Below are 12,500 nucleotides of genomic sequence, written 5' to 3' on the forward strand. Positions count from 1 at the left end.
AACGTGGAATCAAAGACAATAACAGGAGCAGGACACACTCCAAAAGCTGTCACTATGAAATAAATCCCTCCCTGATTGCAGTCACCTTGGAGACCTTTTAGCACAACATTAACTGCAATTTGCAATGTACTGTGATTGCTAACTGAAGACACCTGGACAAATCCACCATTACTGAAGCACAAGACAGAGTTTTCTGTTTGTTCAGAAAAGTGAATAATATTGCCAGGAGTACATGATATAGCATAACATTACACATAATATTACCATTTATTTTTCATATAGTGCCTCTTGCAAATGAACCTATGAAGCAGACCAAAGCCTTGGGCCATTATTGTCTAATCGTCCAATTCATTTCCAAATTAGCTTTTGTTCAGCTCCGTTAAGAGGTCGGCCAATGGTTGCTAATATTTCATCAGCTCCAATAGATTATCGTCTTGGCACCAATAAGGGAGAGAGAAAGGTTCTGGAACAGGTGGGTGCGCACGCACGCACACACACACACACACACACACACACACACACACACACACACACACACACACACACATAAACACACACATTAACACATAGCAAACACACACACACACACACACACAAACACACACACACACACACACACACACACACACACACACACACACACACACATTAACACACACACACACACACACACATACACACACACACACACACACACACACACACACAGACAGACAGACAGCAAGAAAGAGATGACAGAGAGGGAGGGAGAGACTAGACTCCTGTGCTCTGCTGCTGCTCCTCTTCCATTGTGTATGAAGCTGATGGATAATAAGTAAGGATGAGTCTCTCTGGCCGGCGCTCGCTGCGTGGGGGATGAGAGAGCAGGCTGGCTCGCCCAGCTGTCCCCACTCAATCAGGCAATCAGGCAGCGGGCCGAGAGCCACGGAGACACCCACAACACACCCACACACACACACACACACACACACACACACACACACACACACACACAGACACAAACAGGTGCAGGCCTGACTGATGTGAGAGAGTGTGGGAGATAAGGGAGGGGGGAAGAAAGAGAGAGAGGGAGGGGAAACGAGAGGGAGGGAAAGAGAGAGGGATGGAGGGAGAGAGAAAGAGGGAAGGAGGGAGAGTGAGAGAGAGAAAGGAGAGAAAAGGAGAGGGATGAAAGAGGGAGAGAGAGAGAGAGGAAGGAGAGTGAGAGAAAGGCAGGGAAAATGAGAGGGATGGAAAGAGAGGGAGGGAGAGAGAGAGAGAGAGAAAGGGAGGGAAAATGAGAGGGATGGAAAGAGAGGGAGGGAGAGAGAGAGAGAGAGAGTGAGAGAAAGGGAGGGAAAATGAGAGGGATGGAAAGAGAGAGAGAAAGAGGGAAGGAGGGAGAGTGAGATAGAGAGAGAGGGGGAGAGAAAAGGAGAGGGATGGAAAGAGAGGGAGGGAGAGAGAGAAAGAGAGAGAAAAGGAGAGGGATGAAAGAGGGAGAGAGAGAGGAAGGAGAGTGAGAGAAAGGCAGGGAAAATGAGAGGGATGGAAAGAGGAGGAGAGAGAGAGAGGAGAGAAAGGAGGGAAATGAGAGGATGGAAAGAGGAGGAGAGAGAGAGAGAGGAGAGAAAGGAGGAAACGAGGGATGGAAAGAGAGAGAAAGAGGGAAGGAGGAGGAGATAGAGAGGAGAAAGGAGAGGATGGAAAGAGGAGGAGAAAGAGAGAAAAGGAGAGGGATGAAAAAGAGGAGGAAGGAGAGTGAGAAAGGCAGGGGAAAAAAGGGATGGAAAGAGAAAGAGGAGAGAGAGAGGAGAGAAAGGGAGGGAAAAGGAGAGGGATGGAAAGAGAGGGAGGGAGAGAGAGAGAGAGAGAAAGGGAGGGAAAATGAGAGGGATGGAAAGAGAGAGAGAAAGAGGGAAGGAGGGAGAGTGAGATAGAGAGAGAGGGGGAGAGAAAAGGAGAGGGATGGAAAGAGAGGGAGGGAGAGAGAGAAAGAGGAGATAGAGGAGAGAGGGGTCTGTGGCTTCAACAGCACCTGGGATCTCCAGATATCTAGATAAACATGGCTAGAGAAGTACTTGAGAGTGGCAGAATTACTACTGCATAGCATACCTGATGTCTACTTTAGCATTATCTTCCTTAAGCAAACAGGTTTCCAAAAACACCATTTGTAACCCTGGGGCTATGATCTGTGAGAAATGCAAGCCTTGATCAACCATGCACTGCATGACGCATGGTTCCTTTGATACAGTTTCATGAAACTGAGATAGTAATTGTTGCATGATCAATCCGTTGCCTGTGGGTGTCCATGCAATTGCAAACATCTGTATTCTTTTTGAATAACGTTTGTGTTATTCAGAGCTTGCTAGCATTCCGTTTCTTCCGATGTAATTTGTTCGGCGTATAACCACCAACCTCGCAACGGCTGCTGTGCAAATTTGTACTACAATCCATCTTTATGAACCAGCCACCGTATCACAACCGCTTGCGCCGGCAAAGGCACTAAAATGAACCTGAACCTGTTGAAATAAGAGCGCTCCCACATCCACCTGTGTGGGGGACTCAGAGACAGGTAGGAGGGGAGGGGGACCAGACTTGAGACACTCTTGAGACCTGAGACACACCTGAGACTTGAGTCTGTCTCCGTGCTCCGACAAACACCGCTCCTGACGTCTCAGGTTCACAAAAGCCTCGACACTGGAACTGCTTTTCATAGGTGGTGTGGGCTGTTGGTGTGTGTGTGTGTGTGTGTGTGTGTGTGGGGGGGTCCAAAGATGAACGGGTGATGGAGGATAACAATGACTAACACCCCCCACCCTCACACCTCCAACCACCCCTCACCCTCCAGTAACACAAAGCACAACAGAAGCCTTGGGCCTTGGGCGTCCACAGCTGCCACTACTTCTAATATAGAAACCTGAGATGCACCCACACTATTCATCCTCCTAGTGATGAGTCCATTAGTGCTTGTCTTCAGTGCCTTGCACTTTTATGGGAGTAAAAAAAAAAAATCAATGGCCGACACGAGGCACCACCTACGTCTCTGACACGCAAGGTTGTGATGGACAGTCTGGTCTCCAGGGCCCGTCGAAAGGTGGATCACAGAAAACGATGATAAAGAGCAGAACATTCCGGAGAGAGTGATGTGGATTCAAATGAGAGACCACAACCCCCTGAGAACTGGTTGTCTAGGATACTTCTTTTCATCTGTGCAGAGGTTTTCTAACCTCGATTAGTGAGCACGATGTGCTGTACATTAATGGGAAAATAAATAACCCTATTTCAAGTTTCACGTTTTATTGTCGCATATACTTTGCAATAAAGTGAAAATATGTGAAGAGTTTCCAAACCGCTATATACTCCATTTTGATGAATTTTCATGAATCATTTTTTATATTTTGTTTTCCAAGTCATTTCAGTGGACTGTAATTGGGTTATGGTTATAGATTTATTGTTACTCAATCAAAACAACACAACTGCAATTTTATTGATATTACTTGAAATACACAATTAAATAACATGACTTACTAACGTTTTCAAAAACAGAGATAAAGCGTTTTAGAACCAAACTCTTCATGTGATGTGCAAGCAAGAAAATGTTCTCCTTTATTAAAAACAGAATGGCATTGAAGAAAAACCATGTAGGCTGTCTGGATTCCCCCACCTGAATAAACCCAGTTTCTATAAAGCCAACCTATGCCATCCCTTTTCCCTATAACATACAGGGATGCAAACAGAGGTATGGTCAAAAAGGAGTGAGATTATCGAAGCCCACCCCACAGGAAATATCATATAATTACATTTTGCCACCACCTCTGCAGGGGCTGGCACAGGCCACCCTTGAGATAGATTGGCACACCCTCAAATCTTAGTCTACAATTGGCCATTAACATGGTCTAAGGCAGGACCTTTCTTGATGCACTTGCAGCAGTTTGAAGTATCAGGCGTCAGAAATGTAAAAGTGGCAAACACGCTTGCCTTTATTGGCCTACAGGCTAATGCTTGTGCTAACAAAAAAGATATCTATTTACCTATTGCATCTGCCAGTGCCTATTTATCTAATCACACTTAAGTCACGACATTTGATAGGTCATTAAGTGTTAACTGTAGGCTAGGCCTATACTTTTGTAAAAGTGTTTAATGGTAATAATGTCCTAATGTAATGTTAAGAAAACTTTTCATTTATGGTTCATCGCTTTAGGCCTACTCACTAAACATTCATCGCGATCTAGGCTACAGGTAGCTTATATTCTGATGACATGTATGACCATTCAACCAGTCAAGCATTTGTTGTAAAATATTGAAATTATTGGAAGTTTACATAGCTTAGGCTAAACTGTATGCTTATTTCGTCCCCAATACCTGTTTTATTCGTCCCATCAGGAGGGATAAATGAAACATTATTGCACGCTCCACTTTGCTTATAATAATTAAATAATTCCTGAACGCAGGGCTGGACTGGCCATCTGGCATACTTTTTCCTTTTTTTTTATTGGCGAGCCAGTCTTTCTAAAGTTCATTTTCCATAGTAGCTGCGGACAACAAAAATCATATGCCTGCGTTCTGTTCCCAGAGCTTTTCTGTCTATGATCTGCAGCGTTCTCAAATTATGAGCCTCCTCGACAAAGTAGATTGCTGGTTCACGGAGCCATGAATTTAAATTACGCCCCACTTCTGTCTGTTAATTTATGCACAATTGAATGATATTATAGAACTGCCGGACCCGAAGGTTTCCCGATCAGGAAATACTCCTTAATTTTTAACTTTTGTAGGCCTAACAGAGGTAGCCCTAAAGATCGTGCCTATGGCGATGTCCGCTTAAAAGAAAGAAAAAAAAAAAACATTTATTTCACTTGTATCTCTGGATTGAACGCAGAATGTGGGCTGTTTGCTAAATAGATGAATGAGGGAGGAGATTCCGTTAACAAAAACCTAAAGTTTTGCTAACATTTTCTTCATTATTATCGTGTAAAATATGTCTCCATGCAGGGCAGGGCTGGTTCTAACCTAGGCTAGGCTACTTTATTTGGGTGGGCTGGTAGAAATTTTGGGTGGGCAACATAGCAAAGCTGTCAAATTGGATCAAAACTAACATAAACACAAAACAATAAGTACTACCTAGCTTGAGTTACTGCAGCCAACAGCCAGGGATAGGCATGTCTGATGTATTTAAAATACAAATTTGTATTTTATTTAGTTGGAAAAAAAATGGCATCATGATTTTGTATCAAAAAACTCTTTATAGGTTTGTAGTTTTAAAAATACTGCCAAATACTTTTGGTAAAACCAATAACCTACTTTGGTGATGTGATTATAAAAGTGAAAAACAATGAATGCAGCACTGGTGCTGACTTGTAATTTGCCCACAGTTGTTGTGATCAGAATATTGAGATTCAGGCAGATAAGTAACATGTAGGTTGCTCACACACTCATCCCAACCTCAAGTTTCTTGAGAACTTTAGTCATCCAATTCGAACACATGGAACCGGTTATATGGTTGCCCTGCAACAAGTTGCCCCATGTGCAACGTTAACAATGTTTGCTCCTTCATACCAACTTCAAGTTTCTTGAGAACTTAACTGATCATTAATCATCCAATCCGAAGACATGGAACCGGTTATGTGGTTGCCCTGCAACAAGTTACCCCACGTGAAAATGTAAATGTAAATGCACATAGATAGAAGTTATTGTGGGGGGAAAATGTATTGTATGAGTATATGTGTATATCTTCATTTAATAGAATAGAATAAAAAGGATTATATTTTAATGTCCCCATGATGGAATTTGTTTTAGCACAGCATAGCCCAGGGACAGACAACTTAGATAATTAACTATAATATAATATAATATACCTATAATATGTTTGTATTATTTTATTCAAATACAAAGACATTTTATGTGAGAGTAAGGTATTTGTGTTTTTTTTTTTTCTTTCAATTTATGAGTATGGTGTTTGTGTCTGGTTTCCCTAATGTATTTATGCTAATTTCACATCTTGAGCCTGTTTCTGTTTATCTGGTTGTTTTGCCTCATGCCACCCTTGAATTAATCAGTGCCTCACCAGTGCCACCCTTGTTAAAAATGTCTAGAATCGCCACTGCACCTCTGCCATCCAGGGCTCACCCTATTCACACAAAAATGTTCTTTATATGAAAATACACTGTCCCAGTTCCTTCCCTTATTCTGTCTGCTGGGGCCTGACTTTGGCTGGTAGCTGGCTTGTCTTGACAGAGGAGCTGGGCCCACACTGGGTAGATATGATGGTAGCCACTCTCTCTGTGTGTATGGCACTCTGGCAGTGATTCAACAGAGCATGCACTCCCCTTGTTAGCATAATTAATCTCTTTCATGCAGAAAGTACATTTTGGCATGTCCCTTTTAATTTTGAAAAAAAAAGTCTGACATTTTGAATTTGTGTTTGGCTGTCTTGACCTCAATCTCCGTTTCAACCTGTAACCAAGACCAGTTCCAATTTGTTTTACAACCCTCATCCACTTTCTTAACTGTTAGTGCTCTCTCTCATCAAATTCTCATTCTGTAAATGAAAAGTTGCATATATTAGCCATAGTGTTACCCTAGACCTGACCGTATCATAACAGAGTGCAAAATAGTTCACTTCACTTTGCTCCCCTTTCTCAATGCCCCAAAATAACGTTATTCTGCACGAAAATGTACAGTTAAAATGTATCAACAGTAGTGCGGTCTGTTAGGATAAGCCCACACATCAGTTTCTAAGCCCTTTATGTGGTAGGTGTCATTGAAAATAAGTCAGTTCGTCACTTGTCACTTCGGGTTGCATTTACGAAAAGCCTAGACCAGCGGCTCATTAGGCTACTAGGCGTCAACAAGCGGCTAGCCTAAACAAGTATGTTACCATTAGGCTACACGTTGGAAAGGGGTAGAGTTGGATATAACGTTAGGCTGCTACTAAAATATTACAGGACAAAATACTGCTAGTCTGTCCGAACTGAACTAAACTGACTGGCCTTAACAAACAAGGTTAAAAAATCCAACTGTATTTTTGCTAGTCATGTAAAATGTAAGCTTAGTGTGCTACTTAAGCAATATAGCACGAAAGGGGGTTGGTCATGGATATTGGCTGTTGTTGCCTCAGGCCCACTCGGCCTCCAGTTGTTAACGGCCGAACAATACCGATGGGAATATCCATGACCAATCCGATCACGAGGGTGCTATATTGCTTTTATACAACAATTCTACAACAAACTAAATAATCTGAAAACACCCCATTATTGTTTAAAAATGTTAATTTTGACATCGTTCTTCACGCATCAAAAAATAGTTCCTTTTTCAATAGACAGCATCTTGGTTGCTAGGTAACCAACATTCCAGATCCCTCGTTCGACAGTCTTGGTGGTTTTTTCTTTTGAAAGAAATGTTGAAAGTCGGGCTGAAATCACATTCATATCTAGGTTTGCTGAATGTATGTTACAAGGACAATGGGCCATGTCATGTAAGGGACATGGTACTGCAAAAACGGAAACATTGTCTACATTGCAGAACCACTCAACTTTATTAATTTATGGTGAATAAATGTTATATTACTGTGCACAGCCTGACGCGGACGATGCTAGCACGCTAGCAGCGGTTAGCTAATTATGCTAACGCTTAGTCTCCCAAGTGACAATCATATTTTACACAATGCTGGCAATGCTAAGAACAATTAGCATCCCTCGTTTATCTTACTTACATTGAGTTGACTGTGTGGCTTAATCCACAGATGTGGTGAAGCACTGTTTCGTTATGGTTTGCTAAGGAGTAACCCATTGCTTGAAATCGTGGAGAGCTGGGATGAGAACATTGTGTCAAATCTTCCCATTGTATCGCGGAGTGATTTATTATTAGATGTAACGTTAAATCCTTGCAGTGAAGTGCAGCCTTGTAGCAGTAGGATAATGGCAAAGATCCCCTTTAACCCTCTCTGATAATGGTGCGCAGCAAATGGGATTTTTACGTGCGCAGCTTTTTGATTTAGTGTTGTCTTACACTTCCTATGTTTCATGGACGGTAGGCTATGTGTTTATGTAGTCATTTTAATACAGAATTAACTTTGATGAAATTATAATCAGACACTTCCAACCCCCCAAAGAAAAACTCGTCGGATCTGCACGATTCACACAAGTCCCCCAGACAGCCGTGAAAAAGGCGGCATCCGCCAAAAAGCGCGTTGTTTGCATCCCTGAACATAGCACAGAAGAGCTGTCAAGTCACTTTATAAGATAGAGATGCTACAGACTTTCATATTTGTTTCGTTGGACATATAGAATCAGCCATGTCTGTTATGTCAGGTCAGACTCCAAGCTGCTATGGGCTGAACATCAGTTTGTATATATCTCTGGTACTCCATGTTTGCTTTTGAAAACACTAGTGGTTAAAATTCAGGCTAAAATCAGAATATTTCATGATCTGAAAAGCCATTTGGCTGGACAAGCGCTCAGACGGAACGAGAGAAAGAAAGACAAAAAGAAAGAAAGAAAGAAAGAAAGAAAGAAAGAAAGAAAGAAAGAAAGAGAGGGGGTTGCTAACAAGGAACAAAGGATGCTTTGACACTACTACTTCCTGTGTTCCATGTTTCTCCATGAAAACACTACTGGTAAATCAGTCAGGCACCAGCCTCCCCAGGGCGGGGTCCTCACCTGTAGTACTCCACACGGGCGGTCTGGTTGGCGAGCGCGGCCAGGTCCACGTTGAGCTGCTCCCAGTCGGGCAGGCCCAGCAGCTGCTTGATGATGCTGTCGGCCATCTGCTGCATGAACTGCAGCGTCTGCACAAAGTCGCCGCGCGCCGCGAAGATCTCGTCGAGACGCGACAGGTGCTGCGTCAGGCCGCTCTCCATGCTGCCCATGGTGCCGGTCACCTGTCAGGACGGAGGGAGCGAGGGAGAGAGGGAGGGAGGGAGGAGAAAAAAGGAGAGGTGGTTAGGATGGCTTAGAAACGGCTGTATGTGGCCACTTGATTGAGAACGAGAATCGATTGAGAATCGATTGAGACCAAGGAGAAAAGAAGCCTACACAAGACCTCCAATGAATGAGAGAGAGAGAGGCAGAGAGTGAGAGAACAGACAGTAGAATAGACAACACACATACAAGTACACACACCTACACACACACACACACACACACACACACACACACACACACACACAGTCTGTCTCATTGTCTACACAGATAAGTAAAAAGACACCTCCTGACAGACAGAGTTCAAGGAGAGCAAACTACAAATTTATTTATAAACTCAGTTGGGTGAACAATGCAATGCATCGATCTCAATCATTTATATAGAAGCTCATCCTAGTCAAACTGCACCCTGATCAATATGCACCGCTGATGAGAGACCAGTGATGGTGTTGCAGACTGTATACCTAGCTAATGCACAATGTAGCATAACTGAATCAGAGTCACAAACAAACTGATTCACAAACAAGGTGTGCAAACAAGGCCGGCCGACTACACAGAATGCAAATGCTTCCTCTTTACTTATGCATGCCTATTCGACAACATATACCGCCACGCATTGCAATTTCAAAATCAAAGGGCATCTAGCAAAGAAAGGTTGTCTGAAGGGGATTCTGTTGGTATTGCTGTATAAATATCTGACTGGATAAAAATCTGACTAGATAAATAAAGCCAATGCATCTCAATATACTATCCAATATACTGAATGTGTATCAATGTATATATATATGGATCGACATAATATATTGCAGAAGATAACTTGAAGACCTGCTGGCCTGATTGCTTTACAGAGCCCTTGTATACGCCACTAAGAATGCTCAGCTGAATGAATAAATGAGCAAGTCGATCCAAATAAATGTATATCACATATGAGTCTATCGTTGTGTAGCAACTCAGATAAGGTCATATGCAGTAGATAAATTGCCCCTACTGAACTTTCTGCATGGACGGAGTCCAGCTAAATGACTGGAGACCGCTGCTGGAGTGAAGAGCAATGGGGTTGGACGTGAGAAGGGGATTGGAGACTTCAGGGCTGACCGAGTGACTGACAGCTTCCCTCTGCTGTGGTGAAGCCTGGCTGGCACCGGACACAATACTCCCCATTCAAAAGTCCTCTGGTAGGGCTGGGGTGCTGTGTGTTTAATCAGGGGGCGCAACGTAACCACACAAACGGGAAAATGAGAGAGGAGAGAAGCCTCAGCGTGTGTGTGTGTTTGTCTGTGTGTGTGTGTGTGTGTGTGTGTGTGTGTGTGTGTGTGTGTGTGTGTGTGTGTGTGTGCGCCCGGAGGTTATTTTCAATCTGTGGCTACTCTAGGGACGTGTTTGGGGAGTGCTTCCTTCCAACTATTGGCAACTCGCGCACGCACACACACACACGCACGCACACACATACACACACACTCATGAGTGTTTCAGCATGGCTACGGGTATACACAAGCCTCAGAAGGAGCACTTATTTGGAATGAAATAAATAAAGGATGACACGAGCGACTGGAAGCAGCCCAGCGTCCACACTTGCATGCTTGTTAGGCATTCGGTCCGATTGATGGTTTCCCTCCCAAAACAACTTATCAGAGGTCTGTTATTTGGTGCTGTGGGGCTCCCAAAAGAGTCTAAATGTGTGGACTCGTCAGTGGAGAGGGAATGTGGGCTCATATTTTGGAAATATACTTAGAATGAATGAAAGAAAATGAGAGGGGCAGGGAAGGAGTGAGTGATAGAGAGACAGAGAGAGAGAGAGAATAGAACAAACAGCAAGAAAAAGAAAAATTGAAATGTAGGTCCATATCAATTCCACATGTCTTCCAGATCATTATCCAATTCTCATATACTACAACCGGAGGCAAGAGAAGGAATGAACAAAAGTAAGCGAGAAAGAGACTGGGAAAGAGAAGGGGGTGGGGGGGCACAACGAGTGAACTGATCCTCTCAAATGTGATCAAACTCATCCCCCTGATTTCCTGTAATTCATTTCTAGCTCCCACAGCCATGAGGCCCTCTCTCTCTCTCTCTATCTCTCTCTCTCTCTCTCTCTCTCTCTCTCTCTCACACACAAACACCTCAGCAGAAGGTAATCCAATCCAGCATTGCTGTATCCCCATCGTTCATCTATATTGATTTTAGTCTGGCTCAGGGTCCATTCAGTGCTGTTATCAGATCGCAGCGCAAATGACTCGGCTTCCCACTATCCCTCCCTCCATAGGCCGAGAGCTGCCCTTCCCCTCCCACAGGGGGGTTGCCAGAGATGAAACCTCCATGGGCAGTAGGTCCTGTGGTTGCCAGACGTGATTTCACTCCCCGCACCCACCACTCCGCCCCAGCCGACATCACTCATCTTCACAACCACCGCTGTTCCAGTCGCTTTGTGCAAACAAACTCGTCCATCACGAATCCTCGACTACATTTTTAAGTTACGACCCTGATATCTGCATGGCTGCAGACCCACCCCCCACCACCACCACAACCCACTCCGCCTCTGTGTCTAGTTCTGTGGTCTTGTTCCTGCTCGACTGCGACGGCTGTTTCTGCACTTATTTATTTATTTATTTATTTATTTATTTATTTATTTATTTATTTCCCCTTCTTATCCGTGCGGCGTTTAGGGCTGTAATTTATTGCCTGGGCTTTTTCTGGGTAGACAGGAGTCTCCTCAAATGAAATTTGAATGGGGCCGCTCAGGCGTGAAATACTACACAGGCCTAAAGTGCTAGGTCTGCCAGGCTTGGAAAAAAAGGAGACTTTTCCAGAATGTTCCTTTTTTCTTGTTTCTCGTTTTTTGGGGGGGAATGTGGACCATGAAAAAAAAAATGTAACCAAAAAAAGGGGGGGGGGGGGAAATATATACCGGTAATAGTGCTATATTTTGAGAGAGGAGATTTCACATAAATACTCATTCCGCTGGCATTTTTCGATTTGAGGAATGTGATGACAGCACATTTTCTTTTGGGGATCTCCAGAGAGGGCCTGTCTACTGCCTTCAGGAAGCCCAGAGAGAAAGGGCTGGAGAGAGAGGGCTGGAGAGTGAGGACGCAAAGCAGCCAATCAGCACAGAGGAGATAGAGATGGAGCGAGGGATCCACAGAGAGATAGAGAGGAGAGGAGGAAGGAAGGAACAAATACAAAGAGAGAGAGAGAGAGAGAAAGAGGGGGACAAAGACAAAAAGAGAGAGCAAGAGAAAGAGAGATAGGCATTGAGAAGGTGACAGAGATGGAGAAGATAAGAGACTTTGACTTTTAGGTTTCCTTTAAAAGCAAACCAACAAGTAACCCACACATACACACACACAGCACACACACACACACACACACACACAAACAAACACACACACACACACACACACACACACACACAACAACAAAAAACAACAACAAAACAGAACAGGACAAATCAAGCGGAGGAAAACGGGTACCACTCAACTCCATAAGAGATGGAGGGAACCAAGATGCAGGGAGTTAGGAGGAGAAGAGGGATGAGAGGGAGAGACAGAGAAGGGGGGGGATTCAAAGCGAGAGAATGGGCCTTAGAGGAGGAGAAAGAGAGAAAAG

The 12,500-nt window shown here is 43.8% G+C and overlaps 1 protein-coding gene across 2 annotated transcripts in view; it reads right to left on the bottom strand.

Moving 5' to 3' along the window:
* The window catches only part of ttyh2 (tweety family member 2), an 87,501-nt gene that overhangs the window by 24,439 nt on the left and 50,562 nt on the right, over nucleotides 1–12,500 (bottom strand). For both annotated transcript variants that reach the window (XM_048233799.1, XM_048233798.1), the window contains exon 4: nucleotides 8,637–8,857. In XM_048233799.1, coding sequence (XP_048089756.1) covers nucleotides 8,637–8,857 — 221 coding nt within the window. The remainder of the gene's footprint in view (nucleotides 1–8,636; nucleotides 8,858–12,500) is intronic.

Source organism: Alosa alosa, chromosome 22, assembly GCF_017589495.1.
Source record: "Alosa alosa isolate M-15738 ecotype Scorff River chromosome 22, AALO_Geno_1.1, whole genome shotgun sequence".
NCBI classification, from domain to species: domain Eukaryota; kingdom Metazoa; phylum Chordata; class Actinopteri; order Clupeiformes; family Clupeidae; genus Alosa; species Alosa alosa.